The following is a 19,407-nucleotide window of genomic DNA, read 5'->3' as shown; positions in this document are numbered from 1 at the left end:
TAATAGATAAAATAATTTTATTACATACTTAATTTGAAATATATATATGAGTGACCACCTCAGTTATAATGTGTGCCATAAAGTCACTTAAAATTTTAGTTTTTTTAAAAAATTTTTTAAAATTTTTTATTTGCATTGGTGTGAAGGTGTCAGATCCCCTGAAACTGGAGTTACAGCTGTGAGCTGCCATGTGGGTGCTGGGAATTGAACCCCAGTCCTTTGGAAGAGCAGCCAGTGCTCTTACTCGCTAGGCCATCTCTCCAGCCCCAACACTTCAGAGTTATCAAATCTAAACTTTGGAAGAACAAAGAATATTATGCGTTTTTGAAGATTCTTATAGAGTACTGATCACAGATTATTGAAGTTGTTTGAAGGTGGTAAATACGATACTTTTAGTGATTAAAAATTAATTTAGTGATTAAATCATGAAATAATCAGATTTTAAGCTCTGATAAATTAGTTGTAAGATCAATGTCTAATATGTTTGTGAGTTCAATTATTTTTACCGTTCACAGGCACAAACCCTAAAAGATAAGTCACAGTTATAGTTTAGCTTTTTCCTACTGAGCCTTGAGCCCCCCAAGGCAGAAGAAGATGCTTTTGTGCATTCCTGTCTGGTTTAAGTCTGGATTTTAGCATTGCTCCCTGGCTCAGGAGTCACCTGGCCACCTGGCTCTCAGGCGCCTCTGTGTGGCTCAGGGCGAGGCCTTGCAGTCCGACTGCCAGTTCTGGATGGCAATGGCACTGGCCCAGCCTGCGCTCACCACAGTTCTTCAACTTGATCAAAGTACTGAGTAAACTTGGCCAATATTCAAGTCTGCTAAAACATGTTCAATGTTTATTTTTAAATAATTGTGCAAAGTGTAGCCCTTTAGTACAGAGTGCAAAGAAGAGAAATTAGCAATTGTACTTTTATTTTAAAACAATGGAATACAATTTCTGTGTCATCTTCATAATAATACATATTAAGATCTTACAAAATTTTAAATTGATGAAAATTTTACTATAAATATACAAATAAAAACTGATGTGGCAATATTTATAAAAATCTATAAAAATATTTAATTTTCAGTATAAAAGTGACAGCTAATTGACTGAGGTAAAGCAAGATTGATTTTGACCACTTAAGAAGGAAATAGAATTGTCACGACTTCTTTTTGTGTGATGAGGACTACACTCAGGGTCTGATGCATGCCACCACTATATCCCCAGTTCTACTTTTTTATTTTGTGACAAGGTCTCACTAAGTTGCCCAGGCTGACTTTGAACTCACTCTAAGCTGGCCCTGTCCTTGAGAACCCCGAGGCCTGTGCCACAGTGAGATCAGAATGGTACGGAGCCCGTGGTTGCCCTCAGACACCGCAATGCAACACAGTGTGCTAAGCTTCCCTGGCAACAGTGCAGAAAGCAAGGGCTGACTAAACCAGCTTAGCAGAAAGGAAGACTGGAAAGCAAAGCCAGCCTGCACTTGTGATCCCAGCAGCCAGGAGGCCAAGGGGGGGATGATCAACCTGAGCTGCACAGACTCACACACCCAGTAGGAGGCTGGGGAGATACTCAGTTGGTGAAGCATTTGCCACGTGAGCATAAGGACCTAAGTTCAACACCAGAACCCCCTTTAGGAAGCTGGGCATAGGGATGGAGGCTTGTAATCCTGTCTCAGGAGGTGGAGACAGGTGGTTAGGTTACCAGGATGCAGGAAGGCCAGTCTGCTTAGCTAAGTGAGCACCAGGTCACTGAGACACTGTCTCAAAAAAAAAAAAAAAAAAAAAAAAAAAAAAAAACCCCAAAAAAACAGGGCTGACCTCTGACCTCCACATGTACATGTACATGTGTGTGCATATTCTCACATACAAAACCAGAAAAAGAAAAACAAGAATTCCCACCTAGTTGGTTTCTCTGAAGACTGTTCCGATCTTTCGTAATATCCCTTTAGCCCTTGGGCACTCTTTGAGGTAGAGGACAGGGTCAGAGCCCTGCTGGGGACACCACCAGTGAATGGCAGGGCTAAGGCTGCTCTCCAGGGAGCCAAGGAATCATGGAAATCCTAAACCATGGGCTCCTGCCTGCTTCTGTCCAGAGACGACCCACTCCTCACGCCATTAGAGTGCTGATTTCCACACCCCGGATCTCATCCCATGGAAAATGGATTCTTTAATCAATTTAAACCAGACACAATAATTCAGTGTAATTCAATACAACTTCATACAAACACCAGTTAAATAACACTAAGTAGGAAAAATGTTTTCCTTTAAAAATACTGTTTTGAATTCAAATGTTCCAGATGTCTGTTTTATCCTGAGGTATTCTTGGGAAAAAAAAAAAAAACAAAACACCTGGCACTGTTACCTTTGTCCTTGGGGAAGGAAAACATTAGGTGAATGAGTTGCTTTAAAGATAAATGTGTCTCCACTTGACGACTGCCGTGAAGGAGCTTTTCCACCCAAAAGTGAAGCCTCTGCTTCTTTTATCTCCATTGCCCTTTTGTACAGTTCAGCAGCCTTTTCAAAATTCCCTTCTTCATAGCTTTGAAAGAAAAAGATAAGAAATAGGCTTATTAGCAGAAAGCAGTTCTCCTTTCTAAACAGCCATCCTAGACACAGAAAAATAAGCTGCAAATAATTTCCCATTCCTATTGCACTTTCTTTCTCCTCGTGTGTGTGTGTGTGTGTGTGTGTGTGTGTGTGTGTGTTCACTCTGGTAGACCAGTTAGCCAGAGTTCTCAAACTCACCTGTCTACACTGGGGAATTTTATGTCTCTTGGATGTGCACCATTAAGATCATGTTGTAATGGTAACAAGTGTTGTTATCATCTGTATCCCGAGATGAACACACAGGAGTGAGCAAAACTCAACACATCTACCTCATCAGCTCTGAGGTTAAGTGGCCCTATCATGCCAGAGGCAGTAGCCAGATAAACCATCTTCACTAGTGGCCACAATACACGAAAGTAAGCCCACCTCACCCTGATTCTGAGTATCACTTGAGTATCTAAAGCTACACGAGACCAAAACAACTACTTCTCTCTCCAAGAAAGACTTCTCAGCAATAAATATTTTATGCTGTTCTGTGACAAGTCAAAACTATTCAAGAACTGGGATAAATGAGAAACCAGGAAAATTCTTACCTGAGCACAGCTAAATTTTTTAATGTTTCTCCAACTCGAGGATGCATCCGCCCCAAGCTATCTTCATAAATCTTCAGTGCTCTTTCATAAAGTGGCAGGGCTTCATTGTGCTTTTTCTTATTAAAAAAAATAGTGCTCACTTAAACATACTGTTTATTAATGTATTCTATACTGAGCTGACCTACTTTGGTCAGCATTTTAAAAATCTTAATATCCTCCTATGAGATGCAAGTAAACATTATTTTATGAGCAGTTTTAACTGGAGAATCAGTACACTAGAAAGTAAAAACTCCTTTAAGTTTTAGACTTGTCCTAGCACCAACTGACCCGAATCCGTAATGTAAGCACAAGCCTGCTCATGGCCCGGCAGGTCCCTAGGCAGATGCTCAGAGCCTGTCCTGTGAGCAACAGGGGTCCCTAGAAGATGAAAAGCAAACCTGAACCCAGCAGTCAGTTGGTGTTTAGCTGAGGCAGGAACCAGCTTACAATTCTAACTTCAATAATGTTTGAGGTATTTAAAAGAGAATCATTAAATGATAAATAGCATTATTTTCTTTACTGTGTTATTAACTTGCATTTATCCATTTTTTTTAACCTTCAGATCATTCATTTGTAAACATCTGAAAATGTAGATGCTTACCATTTGGCTATGAAGGACTGCCAAGTTCACCAAGGCAGTAGCAACACTGGGGTGCTTTGGGCCAAAGGATTTCTGCCGAATTTCAACAGCTAATTCATACAAAGGTACAGCTTTGTCAACTCTTCCCTAAAAAACAAGAACATAATCTAACAACAATATGAAAGCTATAATAGATACTGTCTGACCAGAGCTCTCCCCAGAAATAAATGCATCAAACAAAGATGCAGAAGCACTTTCTACAGCTGAAAACCCAATAGACCAAACGGAGCCGTTGGGAACACAGCCACTGTCTGATAACTTGGAAAACGCTCTATTTACTCTTTAGTGTTTGCGGTGGGAGAAAAGCCCAGCGCAGATCTGTTGCTGTACTCAACTCATGGAGGCATCAAAATAAAACCACTTCCCAAACTGCCAAGTCCCCTCTGGGGTTTCCTGGTGATTTCTCAGCTACAAAAGCTAGCCTGAGAAAACAGCATATGAGCTCACTACGTGAGATTCTGTGCCTGGGCCACCAGCAAGGGAGCCACCCAACTTCTCAGGACAGCCGACAGCTCTGCCACCGCACCACTCAGAGCCGACTGTGGCCAAGTTTTGTTTTGCACAGATACAAGAACCCAAACTTTACCCCTGAAAAGAGCTGATATTTAATTGTAGATAAACTCAGAGAAGAGTGAAATAAAACAACAATTTTGTAAAATAAAAAAATTTAAAAAAAAAATAAGGCACTGTCTGCAGCCTTGGCCACTGGGCCATTTGGTGTGTTTTTGTTAACAGCAAGTACAGTAAGGGGGTTTGAAAATTCCTGAGATATAATATAAAAAGAGATCTCATTCATAATGTTGATAAAGCAGTTTGTATTTGAAAGGAACTCATTTACAATGCTGGTGGATTTGTAGTTGGAATATATTTTCAGAAAACTAAATCAGTATCTTAATTGAATTAAATCTGAAACAATATAAACCTTCACATTCTTATTTGCTAGAAATTAAACAACGTTGTTTTTAAAAGCTCATCTGAAACAACCTCCCATCAGGTGATAAACTAACTAGCTGCAGTAGTCATGGCCTCGCGGGTACATTATAAAGCACACAGGCATGGTGGGGCAGACTTACAGTTTTCTTATACAAGATAGCGAGATGCTTCACTGTGTAAGCCAGGGAAGGGTGGTCAGGTGCCAAGGCTCGCCTGCGGATGTCCAGGGCTCTCTCGTAGAGTTCCTCGGCTTTATCATACTGCTTCTTTTCATTGTAAAGAGCCGCCAAGTTATTCAGGGATTGGGCACAGTCTGGGTGATCTGGCCCCAGAAGCCGCTCCCTCATCTCCAAGGAACGCTTCAGAAACTGCTCTGCCGTTCTGGAACAAACCCCCAAATGCCTTAAACAATTTCTTCTCTAGAGGCCAGCGTCCTAAAGTCTAGTGATGTGGAGAATAGAAACCTGTTTCTTCCTAGACACACCAAAGTGAAGGAGTCAGGCCAAACCCAGCCCTCCACCTTCCCCACCCTTTGCTTCCCATGAGGCATCAGTTCACCATCCACTTCTCCCAGAAAATCCCACAGCTATTTTTGGGAACCTAAGACCTTTATAGTGATCAGACCTGTGCCAATGAAAGATTGGCATCCCTTCCTTTTCCTTAGGAGTTAGTACCAACAAAACAAAACCTGTTAGTAAACAGAACTTAAGTGAAGTGGATGAATGCTGTGGGAGCTCCTTCTGCTGCCAAGAGCCTTTAAGATACCAGCCCATTTGGGCGTGGTCTCTTACACTATAAATGCAGCTGTAAAACCTGCACTTGCTCTCTTGCTTCCAGCTCTCCCTTCTGGCTGCGAGACTCTGTTCCTGTTCCCCATTCATGCAGAGGACTGTGGTCTAGGACGATGATCTGTGAGTCTACTCCTAAATAAATCCCCCTTTATCATATGTAATTCTGAACTAGTGTGGCATCAGATGGGAGTGGCACTTTTCTGAAGTTTCAAATTTACTGGCTGTTTCTGGCAGCTGAAGAGACCTATACACATGTGGCTTTCAGACAGTGGAGGTGGAAGTGTGTGGAGGCTCTTCTGTTGATGTAAACTGAAGGGTAAGGCAGCAGCCGGCCATGGTTTCTACCAACCCCTCACAGTTTGGAATTGCCTCTGAGGTCTCATATATGAGCACTCACTTTTCACAAGCACAAAGGCCACACTAGGGGAGCTGCAGAACAACACAGAGAAAGGAAAACCCCTCAGACAGGAAGCTGGCAGAGTTCTTTTCTAAATCTTTGTTTCCCCTAACTGTGGATTTGATTGACATATAAAACAGCTTCGCACCAAAGAGCCACAGTGAGTACTTAATCTCCTTCTGAATGCCCTGGTACTCACTCGAGGTTGTTTTGAAGGTAGTAGAGGACGCCCAGTTCGTTGAGGGTGCGGGCGTTCTCAGGCTTCTCCTGGCCTAGCGTGAGCTCTTCTAACTGCAGAGCCCGTCTGCGGAGCAGGGCAAACCCGTACTGCAACACAAAAGCGTAACCACTGAGTACCAACCTCAATTCTGGAAGCTTCTACTGGTGTCCTAACAGAGCTTTCTCTTTTGTCTTGATGGCAGTTATTTTAAATAGGACATTGAATGTAGCATTTATAAAGAGTTTGTGTATTTATTTCTACATGGAATCTTGTTCACAAATTCATTAAACTTTATCAGGTGTTTTAGCATGGTATATGTCAAAGCACTTCAGAAAAGACTAGAAACAGCTCACGGATCTTTACCAACTCTGGTGCTACAGATACAAACATCAGGTTCTTTCAGTTTGCGATAACCGTGCATGTGCGCACAGCGTGCAGGCGGAGGCCAGCTGTCAGCTACGGTAGGTCCCCGGTGTTGACTCTCAGTTTCTGCCCACCTTATTTTTAGAAATAGCATCATTCACTGGGACCTGGGATCACCAACTAGGCTAGGAAAGTGACAGTGATCCTCCGGTGTCTACCTCCACAGAGCTGGGATTACAAGAATGCCAGCAGGCCTGCCTTTGATTTTATTAATGTGAGGGTTGGGGATCCAGCACAGGTCCTCATGTTGGTGCAGCAGGCATTTTGCTCACTGACTATCTCCTCAGTTCCACGAATAGAGAACTTTAAGCCAAACACGCTATACTTAGGGTTCTATCAGCAACTTAGAAACACTTAAAACATTATGTTTGCTCATGGAAAACAGTTCTTTCTCATTTGAATTTCACAGAAGATGCTGAACTTCTATTTTCTTCCTAACTCTTTGCAGAAAAGAGTCAAAGTAGCTTGAAACAGCACCTCCCAGGGTCCACTTCAGCTGAGCTTCCTAACTTAAAAGCCCGACTCGGGGCTGGGCTGTTCACCAGCACCACTCTCAGTCTGTGGTTAGAAATAAGGGGAAAAGGCCAGTCAGTGCCTCGCTCCACATCTGTGGAAACCGGAAGCTCTCCAGCACAAGGTGTGTGCACTCATGAGTTCCCATCTCATCTTCCCCTCGGGTGCAAAGGACAGAAAGGACACAGTCTCATTACCAGGCTGCCTTTTCTTCTTGTGGCTTGCTGACGGATTATAATGGATTTTTTCCTAAAATGTTCAGCTTGTTCATATCTTTAAAAAAAAAAAAAAGAGAAGGGGGAGGAGAGAGGGAAAATGGTGAGTCAGGGGAAAGAGCATATTCCAAGAACAGAATCATGATTCAGGGAGATGAAAACACTCTGGCATAGCCTGGGGTTTGTTAAAACAACAGGAGTCTAGTGGTAGCTCGTGCAGTTCAAAATCTACCAGGAAACCCACAGAGTCCTCATAAGGCTCACATTTAAATATTTTAACTGATTTAATGCAGTCTGAATCTCTAGCAGTCTAAATCATTGAAAAATCCCAAACTTTGGTTTGCAGTAAGCACATTTTACCTGGACAGGCTAATTTTTGGTTAGCTATAGATGCAAAACTCCAGACAAAGTTAGTGTAAAGCCATACTTACAGAAGTTCAAAAGAAAAATTTCTAGGAAGCCCCTCCAATGGTGGGGGAAGAGAAAGGATTTCTGAGAGAGGGGGCCCTGTAGGTAGAAAAGCCTTTAAAAGGCTATTGTTTTACTCAGATGGCACCAGGAATCCCACCCGGGGCCATACACAGGCTAGGCAGGTGCTCTATTGCTGACACATACCCTTACTTTGTGAGCCTTTATTATACTTCCTCCAGCCAACATTTCCTATAAAGAGTGTGTGCTTGATAGTGTAGACTTTGTGAGCACGTGGCCTCTGTCAAAACTAAGGAAACCTTCGCACAGAGGCAACCACAGAAAAAACATAATAAAAAATGTGTCTGGGAGTCCATAAAACCTTCTTGCCAAACTAGCCTTGGCCACTAGGCATTGACTGGTGGTCCCTGAAGTGGTAATGTGTTCAGCTTTACAGTGATGGCTGGGGGAAGAGTTCAAACCTCAAACTGCATTACTTCCACACACACACGCTCTATCCCTCATACATCTTCAATGAAAACCAAAAACCAAAGACCCAGGGATTCTAATTTTCTTTCTGTATCCCAGGAAGACCAGGAAATGCCGCCTGAACATGATGCATGGGATAAAGGGCCCCAAAGAAAAGCCTACCGCTTCCGTGCCTTAGAAACACCCGCCCCCTCCATGACGTCAACGCGTGAGTCACGGAAGACTTACTTATTTTGCTTATGGTACAAAGCTGCGAGAGCCTCGAGCTCCCGGGCAGCGTGTGGATGGTCGGCGCCGTAAGCGTTTTCCAAGATCTCCAAGGCTTGTTTATACAACTGTTCTGCGTCCCCAAACTTCTTCCACTGGACGTACACACTGGCCAGTTGGTGGAGGGACTGGGCTACTCTCGGGTGGTCTGGATCTAACGCGGTCTCCCGAATCTCTAGGGACCTCTGTAAGGGCACCACAGCCTGGGAACAAAGGTCAGAGGCTGATCAACGTGGCAATTAAAGGGCTAATCAAACCCCACAGATCTCAGCATCAGAAAGAAAACGGCTCCCCTCCTGGGAAGAAGAGACATATAAACATGGAAACAGGGAGAGTCACCCTGCCTCTGAATCACTGAGGTTACCTGACTGAGAAGTCCGAGGTCCTTTAGAAACCGGCCAAGGGTTTCATACAAGTCAGCTAGGCACAGCATGTTCTCCTCCCCTTCGCAGCTCCCATACTGCTTCAGGGACTCAAAGTACTCGGCCGCCATGGCACCTTTGTCTTTGCCAACAAACTGCCAGTAACTCAGCAACTTGGCAAAGTGTCCTCTGTTCCAACAGACAATGTTAACTTGATAGAAACCATACTTTAAAATCTACTGTGAATAAAAACGCCGGAATTCCTTTCTAGGGAGCTGATGACAGTTTGTACAGAGGCAATCATAGCACAGTGACAGTGAGGCCAGACTTGCATTGTCCCCTGTCCCACTGCTCCCAGCTGTGGCATGAAGGAGACTGTCTGACACCCCCCCCCCACCATTGTCTGCACAGAAAGGGATGTCAGCCTCGCCTGCTGTGTGAGTGCACAGCATGGCGGGAAGGCCTTTGTAAGCTGCCAGCTGTCACTAAGATCTTGCTTAGTCTCTGGTGCAGATTCCCTGGAATCCCTGGTAGATATTTCACTAAGGGTAACCCAGCTCATGCCCAAGTCATTTTAAACAATGGGAGTCAGAATAGCAGAAACTAGTGCAGTAGATCAGCTCCCATTGCATATCCACCTTGTGATTGCCTCTACATGTGTGTGTGCGTGTGTGTGTGTGTATGAATGTGCGTGTTTGTGTGTTAGAATAGCAGAAACTAGCGAAGCCAATCAGCTCCCATTGCATATCCACATTGTGATTGCCTCTGCATGTGTGCGTGCACGTGAGAGTGCGTGTGCGTGTGTGTCAGAATAGCAGAAACTAGTGCAGCAGATCAGCTCCCATTGCATATCTACCTTGTGATTGCCTCTACATGGGTGTATGTGTGTGCGCGTGAATGTGCACGAGTGTATGTTAGAATAGCAGAAACTAGTGAAGCAGATCAACTCCCATCACAAATCTACCTTGTGATTGCCTCTGCATGGATGTGTGTGTGTGTGTGTGAGCGTGTGCATGCGTATGCGTGTGTATGCATGTGTGTGACCGTGTTCATCTGCAGGTAATACTGAGGAGGGTGAGAGAGATGCCAAGGCAAAGGCAAACCTGACTTCACAGGAATCATAAACAGCTGGCATGGAGCTCAAGCAAATCAAATTATATATCTATTTTTAAATTCCTAAGTGAGGCAGAAATAAAAAAACCAAAAAAAAAAAATCCTTCCTGAGGCTTAGTAGGTTAGAAGGGGGGGGGGGCAATAAAAGGACAGTCACCTCACTAACACATTCAAATGCATCCAGAGGGGCAGCAGAAGATGCTGACAAACCGGAGCAATATTGACAATAGCACTGGTCGGGTTTCACTGGGAGCCCTGAATCGGGTTTGAAGTGGCACTTCTTTGGGCCTGAAGCCCCAAGAAGCTCATGGTAGGAACAATTTCTCCGCATGGTTTAAAATCTGCTTAACTGTAAGAATAAGACAAAATTTCCCTGGGGTCATTGCAGCTGACTTTTGTAAAGCAGAACATACCTCCCCCTGGACAAACAAGATCTCCTGACAATTTATAAACTGTCACGGAATCCCCTGAGCCCCACTGTCTGTATTTCAGGTGCTATTGAAACTATTCTGATTTAAATGTAAAAACAATTCCATTTTGTCAGCGTTGTTAAGCAGAACCACTAACTGTTTAAATCGGCCCACGGGGAGAGGATCCAGAAGGAGCTGCGGACCTCTTGTAAAGGTCCTGAGACACCAAGAGATTGAGGAGGCAGTCCTGCAGCTTCTGTTTGCTTCCTTGCTGCTGGAAAAGCCACGGGAGCTCATCTGCGCTTCTCCAGGTCACTCTGTCCTGACTGCGGGAGAAAGGAGGTCACACGGTGAGACCTTCAGCTAGGCCAATATCAGAAATGTTTACCATCCCCACTGTGAGATAACTCCCCTGATATTCTGGAGCAGACTCTTCCCCAGGCCACTATGAAGAAGATAAAACACTGAAACATTGAAGGGGTTGGGAAAGTGAAAGCCCCAGAGCATTCAAAGTCCACAGGCCAAAGGTCTCTTTCCAAATGAAGGCAAAAAAACCTTCAAAGGACCTAATATACACACACAGAGGTACATGTACTTGTGTGTGTGCGCATGAGAGACAGCATGCACATGTATGATATATATTTTAGTTATTTAAACAGAATAAAAATAAAGGTAACAAATTGATCTTTTATCAATGTCATCCAAGGTTTTACCTTTATCATAAGATTTCCATAAAATGGCATTTTTTTCTTGATATTAGGTAGACACTGGACTACTTTCTTGCCTTTAATGTTATTTATTTGTTCATTTATTTATTTGCTTACTTATTTATTTAATTTTGAGATAGGGAAGGAAGGAAGGAAGGAAGGAAGGAAGGAAGGAAGGAAGGAAGGAAGGAAGATCTCACTAAATTTAGGCTAGACTTGAACTCGCTCAGTAGCCCAGACAGGCTTTAAACCTGCACTCCTCCTGCCTCAGTTTCCCTAGACACTGGTATTAAGGCCTGTGCCACTTGACCTGGCTGAATTTTACACTTTAACTTAGAAGCTAAGAGAGAGAAACAAGAATTCAAAGACAAAGCATGTTGTAGAACAGGGAGGACATTTCTGTACCTGAGCTGGGAGGTGAAATAGTTGATTAACTTTTGCCTGTATGAAGAGATGAGGGTAGGGTCTGCCATGTACTCCAGTCTCACTGTTTCCCAGGCCTGGAGAGAGAAGGAAAAGGACACCCGATTCTGTTTTAAGTCACTAAACATCTGACAGTGGATTTGCAAAATGCAATTTATAATTCTTTCACTTTTATAGTTATATAGTAGAAATAGCCCTACAATATTTTTAAATTGAGGATGTACTAATGCCATAAACTCGGTTTAGTATAAAATTAAGAATTCAAAACACAATTTAATTTAAAAAATTAGTGTGTGTGTGTGTGTGTGTGTGTGTGTGTGTGTGTGTTTTAAATCCCAGAAAATTGTATGTGGTAGAACATTCATCACACAAAGGTAAAAGCAGGAAGAACATTTGCTTAGACCAACCTGGGCTAGACAGTAAGTCTGAGGTCTCCTGACTACATAGTAAGTTCTAGACCAGCCTGAACTATACAAAGAGATATGATATAAAAAAATATAAAATAAGTTAAAAAATTGTTTAAAGCAGATTGAAAGGTAACTCGAAAGAGTAAATTATATCCAAGTCATACATGACTGTGGTGGTCTGAATGAAAATGCCCCCATAGACTCGTAGGGAGTTGTATTGTTGGAGTAGGTGTGACCTTGCTGGGAGAAGTGTATCACTGGGGGATGGGCTTTGAGGTTTCAGAAAATCAAACAAGGCCCAGTGGCTCACTGTCTCTTCTTCCTGGTGCCTATGGATCTAGATATAGGACTCTTGGCTCCTTCTTCAGCACCATGTCTGCCTCTACACTGCCATGCTTCCTGCCATGATGACAATGGACCAAACCTCTGAGCTGTAAGCTAGCCCACTTAAATTTTTTACTTTACAAGAATTGCTGTGGTCATGGTGTCTCTTAACAGCAATAGAAACCCTAACTAAAACAGAAGTTGGTACCAGGAACTGGGGCTGTGAGAGGCCTGGCCATGTTTTGTTTGGAGGACTACAAACCTTGAGACTGTGGATTAGAAAAGAAGTTGAAGGCTTTAAATGGAGTTTAATGGGCCATACTAGCAGGAGCATGGAAGACAGTGGTGCTGGGGGCGGGATTTGAACTGTGGGGATCTGGCTCAAGCGGTTTCAGGCAGAAGAATGTAACATGTGGCCTAGAGAACATTCTTGGGATATTTTGGTTAAGAGTGTGGCTGCTTTCTGCTCTTGTCTAAAAAATACGCCTGAGGTTACACTGAAGAGGTTTTTGTTGTTGTTTCTTTGGTGTGTGTTTGTGTGTGTGTGTGCGTTGCCATGTGTTGAGCTGCCATGGCCATGGTGTCTCTTCACAGTAATAAAACCTTAACTAAGACGGTGACAAAGGAGCAAAGCTGTGGAATGATAAACATTTTACAGTGACGGATGTGATGAAGCACCCTTGGGTGAAAGAATTCCTATACCACTCAGTCATGGCAGACACACAGTAGGGGTTCTCTTAGCCAGTGGTTTCTGAAGAGTTACAACTGGGGGCCCATAGCAAGTCTGACACCTTCAAGGACCTCTTCAGTCTCTTCACAGCCCTGTGAGAAGCTGCAAAGTCTGCCCAGCTTGGGGCTAGCCCAGAACAGCTTCTGAGCTAGGCAGAAGGGCTATAAAAGGAGGCTGATTCCCCTCATGTTTGCATCCCTAGGAAGAAACTCCCTGATTTTGCTTCATGTGTTTTATGACTTGAATTTTGATCCTTTCTTTTTTTAACATTCTATGTGTAATATGTAACACGAAAGATAACATCTTGTTTTTTTTTTGTTTTTTTTTTTGATTTTTGAGACTCACAGCATTTTGCTACGTAGCCTAGGCAGGCCTCAGATTTACAAAGCTCCTTCCTCAACCTCCCAGGATTATAGGCTTGTGCCACCATACCCAGTTCCTCTTAATAAATGTTGTAGATTTTGAGACATGATCTCATACAGCCCAGGCTAGACTACATAGCAAAGGCTAGTCTTGAACTCATGATCCTTCTGTATCTACATTACAGGTACTGGAATAATGGCTGGCGTGTGCCACTGAACCTGGTTCCTTTTAGTAAAATTGTAAGTGTACAATACACCCTTGTTAATGACAGAAACAATATTTTGCAGCAGATCTTTAGAACTAAAGCCCCTTGGCACAACCTTTGAAGCAATAGCTGCCTCCTGAAGGCACTAGACAATGCTTAGTGTCAGATAAGCTCACATGCAATCTAAAGCCAACGCATAAAACTAAAGCATAATGCCAAATTTTGGCTTCTGATGCTAACATTGTGTTGTGGGAGTAACTTCCGCTGCCTCAACCAATAGTCGCTGAAATACGAGCCCACAGTGCAGCGGGGAGCGACTTCCGCTCCGTCAGCCAATAGCTGCTGAAATACCAGCCCACTGGGGCGTGGTATATTTCTCTTTTAAAAAGAGAAGCAGATCCGGATCAGGCCCTCTTGGTTCCGGCTCTTGGTTCCGGTGCTTGCTCCTGGCTCCTGCTCCCGGCTCCTGCGACTAGGCTCCCTTCCTGACGGTTTATGGTGTATGTAAGTTTTACCCCCCAAAATAAATAACCCCTTAAAACATAACCGGTGTGGGATTGATTCGCCCATAACATTGGAAACATTTAACATAACATAGTATAATATAGTATGGAATGCTACAGCGATACTTTTAAGTAAAAAAGAAAACAACCCTTTGCATTAAAAAGATGTTTGAAATAATATTTACCTGCAGATGCTGAAACCTGAGCAGGCCACAGCTGTAGGTCAGCAGACACATTTTGTGTAAACTGTGAACAACGGAGGTCAAGGAGGCCCAGGACATCTCTGGATACAGCTCCATCAGCTCCGACTCACTCACACCATTGTGACTAACGTTGATGAGGCAGAGAATCTAAACGGAGAGCAGAGCACACAGGGACCACAGGGCACCTCAGAAATCACAGCCAAGAATTTCTAAAACTCGTTAAGACTTACTAACTTTTTATCTAAACTTTGTCTCAAAGAAAGAAAGTAGAGAAGTAACTGAAGAAGACATCCTGATGTCAACTTCTGACCTCCACGTGTGTACAAACTGGCAAGTGCATTTTCCCATACATACACCTGTAAGTGCATACAGATATCACACACAGAGATACACACAGAGGTACACACTACACACACATGTGCACACACGTACACACACAGACACACACAGATACACACACGTACACATGTATACACACACATGCACACACAGACACACACACAAACACACAAGTACACACACATACACAAGCACACACACACAAACACACAAGCACACAAACACACACACAAATACACACACACAAACACACAAGCACACACACAAACACACAAGCACACACACACAAGCACACAAACACACAAGCACACACACACAAACACACAAGCACACACACACACAAGCACACACACACCTTAGCCAAGACAATCACAAGAAATAACAGAAAAAGACAAATTGCTCAACGAAATGTGAAAGATTGTCTTCAGGTTCTAAGACAATAGAATCACTGGAGAAAAGGCTAAATTGAATAGAAAAGCCTAGAAACAGACCCACAATTTCACGTGAGCTTGATACCTGCCAGGCAGCATTCCAAGTCAGAAGAGACTATACATTATTTCATAAAATAGCAATCTGATAGCCACACAATGAAAGGCTAAATTAAAAGTAGATATTTTTCTCTCACAAAAGCTAAAATAAATCCACACGAATTAAAGTCATACACACAGATTATAAAATGTTTTTGACGGAAACTACATGTACATACACTACACAGGAGCCATTTAAAACAGTGGAGTTTTAAAACACACATCAGACCAGAACTGTTGGTAAATTTCATTTCATCAAAATAAAAATTTAAATAAACACCACCATAGGTGACAAGACACAAAGGAAAAAGACACATAACTTGCATTCAGTATGAAAATTTAAGAACTCCAGACCAATAAGGAAAAGAAAACCAGGAGTGGGGAGATGGCTCAGTGGCCAAAACTTGCTGTTCTTTCAGGGGACACGCATTCAGTTTCCAGCATCCACACTAGGAGGTTCACAACCACATGTAACTCCAGTTCCAAGGCATCCAGAGCCCTCTTCTGGCCTCCTGCGGAACCAGCACTCACATATGCACCCCAACAGACATACAGCTATACACAGAATTAAAAAAAAATCAAAATGAATCCTAAGGAGGTTGAGCATGACCTTAAGTGTCTTCTGGCCATTCGAAGTTCATCTGTTGTGAATTCTCTGTTCAGTTCAGTACCCCATTTTTTAATTGGGTTAATTAGAGTTTTAGTGTCTAGTTTCTTGAGTTCTTTGTATATTTTGGAGATCAGGCCTTTATCTGATGAGGGGTTGGTGAAGATCTTCTCCCAGTCAGAAGGCAGCCTTTTTGTCTTACTGACAGTGTCCTTTGCTTTACAGAAGCTTCTCAGTTTCAGTAGATCCCATTTATTCATTGTTTCTCTTATTGTCTGTGCTACTGGGGTCCTACTTAGGAAGAGGCCTCCTGTGCCTATATCTTGTAGATTACTTCCCACTTTCTCTTCTATCAGGTTCAAAGTGGATGGATTAATGTTGATGATGTCTTTAATCCATTTGGACCTGAGTTTTGTGCATGGTGATAGATATGGATCTACTTTCATTCTTCTACAGGTTGATATCCAGTTATGCCAGCACCATTTGTTAAAGATGCTTTCCTTCCTCCATTGTATACCTTTAGCTCCCTTGTCAAAAATTAGGTGCTCATAGGTTTGTGGGTTAATATCCGGGTCTTCTATTCGATTCCAAAGGTCGATTTCTCTGTTCTTATGCCAATACCAAGCTGTTTTCAATACTGTAGCTCTGTAATAGAGTTTGAAGTCAGGGATGGTAATGCCTCCTGAAGTTCCTTTATTGTATAAGATTGTTTTGGCTATCCTGGGTTTTTTGTTTTGCCATATAAACTTGATTATTGTTCTCTCAAGGTCTGTGAAGAAGTTTGATGGGATTTTGATGGGGATTGCATTGAATCTATAGATTGCTTTTGGTAGAATTGCCATTTTTACTATGTTGATTCTCCCAATCCAAGAGCAGGGGAGGTCTTTCCATTTTCTGGTATCCTCCTCAGTTTCAAATCAAAACCACTTTGAGATATCATCTTTTACCTGTCAGAATAGCTAAAGTCAAAAACACCAACGATAGCCTATGCTGGAGAGGATGTGGAGAGAGGGGAACTCTCATCCATTGTTGGTGGGAATGCAAACTTGTGCAGCCACTGTGGAAATCAGTGTGGCGGTTTCTCAGGAAACTGGGAGTCAACCTCCCTCAGGACCCAGCAATTCCACTCTTGGGAATATACCCTAGAGATTCCCTAACATACTACAAAAGCATTTGTTCAACTATGTTCATAGCTGCACTATTTGTAATAGCCAGAACCTGGAAACAGCCTAGGTGCCCTTCAATAGAAGAATGGTTAAAAAAGGTGTGGAACATATACACATTAGAGTTTTATTCAGCGGTAAAAAACAATGACATCTTGAATTTTGCATGCAAATGGATGGAAATAGAAAACGCTTTACTGAGTGAGGTAAGCCAGACCCCAAAAGAGGAACACGGTATGTATTCACTCATAAGTGGATTCTAACCATAATTAAAGGTCTTTGAGCCTATTATTCGAGATCCTAGAGAAGCTAAATAAGAAGATGAACCTGATGAGAATTATTTAGCTATCCGCCAGGAGGTAGGAAATAGTCAAGAGTCCCAGGTAACCTTGGGTGCATGGGGGGGTGGGTGGGAGGGTTGTTGGAAGGAGAGAGGGTTAGAGAGAAGGGAGTAGGGGAGGAATGGGGAAAGCTCGGTTGACCAGGATGGGGGGGGATGGAGGAAGGATGAATATGGGATCAGGGAAGAATATATTTCAACTAAGGGAGTCATTTTAGGGTTTACAGGAGACTTGATTATATATGGGATCCCAGGTCCAAGGAGAGATCCCCAGATTGTTCTCTGGATAGAGGAGAGGGTGCCTGAACCGGCCTTGGCCCATAACCATACTGATGAATATTTTGCTTATCACCATAGATCCTTCATCTGGCAATGGATGGCGATACAGACGGAGACCCACATTGGAGCACCGGACTGAGCCCCCCAAGGTCCAAATGAGGAGCAGAAGGACGAAGAAAATGAAAAAGGAAATAAGGACTGCGAGGGATGCTATCACCCACTGATACAAGGGGACAGATCTAATGAGAGTTTACCAAGACCAGTTGGACTGCGACTGAACGAGGAAGTGATCCAACCAGATTCTCTGAATGTGGCCAGATTCTCTGAATGTGGCTGGCCCGGAGTCTTTCTGAAAAGCCATTGACAATGACACTGGGACTTGTTTCCTCTGCATATACTGGATTTTGGGGATCCAGTCTGTTTGGATACTCACTTTCCTGGACCTGGAGGGAGGGGCGAGGAACTTGAACTTCCCACAGGGCAGGAGACCCTGACTGCTCTTAGGGACGAAGAGGGAGGAGGAGGAGGAGGAGAGGGAGTTGGGGGAGTGGGAGGGTGTTGGGAAGAGGGGCGTAAATGGAAACTTTTATAATTTAATACAATTACTTTAAAAAAAATGAATCCTAAAAGCAAACAGGTACGATGATCAAGAAACCTGATTTAATAGGAGAAAAAGTCAAGCATGGAGTTGCAAACCTATAATCCCAGCCCTTGGAAGGCTGGCCTGGGAGGATGGCTGTGAGTTTGAGACCAACCTGTGTCCCAGGGCACCCAGAGCTATAGAACAACCCTGCCATATAAAAACAAGGAACAGGTCAATGAATAACCATAAGAAGCAAAATCTCAGTGATCCTCTGGCGGGTGCTGCCCTCTGGCGGGTGCTGCCCTCTGGCGGAGGCACTGTTCCTCACCTGTGTCATCAGCTCTTTATCCACATCACTTGGCATGGCTTCCCGGATGGAGCGGAGCACGAGTCTGTACAAGGAAACTGTATCTTGACACTGCAGGCACTGATGTAGGGTTTTATCTAAGTTGCCTGCTCTCCCGGCACTGTGGGAATTGAGAACAGACCGAATTTCATACAGGCTGCCGATATCTGTGAGGAATCTGGGGCACATAAAAGCAATGACCTCTATTTTTGCACTATAACCCATAATGGGAATTCAATAAAAATACAGAGAAATGATAGATTTCTGGCACTGCTGGAGTCATTTGGTTTATTTTATTATATCATTTAATCCATTTCAAAGAACATGTGCTGAGAGTTAATTTCATGTTCACTGTGGAACATAAAAATGAGGAAGGGTTGGCTTTTATCCTCCCGCACACCACCTACCTGCAGGACACAGGAGCTAGGCATCAATAGCCATGCATACTGAAATTGTATGGAGCCAGGGTCTTGAGAACACCAGGGTAAACTAAAGAAATTCAGTTAAAAGAGCCAGGGCTGGTGGTACAAGAGTGTAACCCCAGCAATGGGGACATGGGGATGGGGAAACATCCCAGGCTTAAGACTTGCTTAAGGTACAGGGTAAGTTTAAGGTCAGCCTCACAACTTAGACCCCATCTCAGAGGGAGGGCATTTGTCTAGCATGCATAAGGTTCTAAGTTCAGACTTAAGTATTGCAAAATAAATAAACTGAGTAAATAGGAAACACACACACACACACACACACACACACACACACACACACGTGCACACATTATACAGGAACTGGGGAATGCAGCCTAGGATCAGAGTACATGTCCATGCCTAGCCCTGGGTTCGGTTTCTAGCATTGCAAAAACAAACTCCACCCATACAAAATTTTCTTTTTTAGATACAAAAAGGGTTCACAGTCCCTCTTAAAAATAGATTCTTAAAAAAAAAAGATTCTTCTAGAAACTTGGTATCAAAAACTCAAATAGTCTAATTTAAAAGCCAGGGTAGAGATCTAAAC

General features: G+C 43.1%; 1 protein-coding gene across 1 annotated transcript in view; it reads right to left on the bottom strand.

Moving 5' to 3' along the window:
- Window positions 1-893: 893 nt before the first annotated feature.
- Window positions 894-19,407, bottom strand: part of Nphp3 (nephrocystin 3) — a 45,403-nt gene continuing 26,889 nt past the window's right edge. Inside the window, exons 16-27 of the mRNA XM_048417453.3 lie at window positions 18,379-18,517; window positions 14,195-14,359; window positions 11,460-11,554; window positions 10,551-10,673; window positions 8,827-9,013; window positions 8,424-8,665; window positions 7,281-7,356; window positions 6,127-6,254; window positions 4,880-5,120; window positions 3,768-3,893; window positions 3,128-3,243; window positions 894-2,526 (exon numbers count right to left, since the gene is read on the bottom strand). Coding sequence (XP_048273410.3) covers window positions 2,346-2,526; window positions 3,128-3,243; window positions 3,768-3,893; window positions 4,880-5,120; window positions 6,127-6,254; window positions 7,281-7,356; window positions 8,424-8,665; window positions 8,827-9,013; window positions 10,551-10,673; window positions 11,460-11,554; window positions 14,195-14,359; window positions 18,379-18,517 — 1,819 coding nt within the window. The 3' untranslated portion in view covers window positions 894-2,345. The remainder of the gene's footprint in view (window positions 2,527-3,127; window positions 3,244-3,767; window positions 3,894-4,879; window positions 5,121-6,126; window positions 6,255-7,280; window positions 7,357-8,423; window positions 8,666-8,826; window positions 9,014-10,550; window positions 10,674-11,459; window positions 11,555-14,194; window positions 14,360-18,378; window positions 18,518-19,407) is intronic.

Source organism: Myodes glareolus, chromosome 4 (assembly GCF_982192425.1).
Source record: "Myodes glareolus chromosome 4, mMyoGla1.1, whole genome shotgun sequence".
NCBI classification, from domain to species: domain Eukaryota; kingdom Metazoa; phylum Chordata; class Mammalia; order Rodentia; family Cricetidae; genus Myodes; species Myodes glareolus.
Note: the sequence above shows the minus strand (reverse complement) of the source record. Positions and strands in the feature narration are given on the sequence as shown.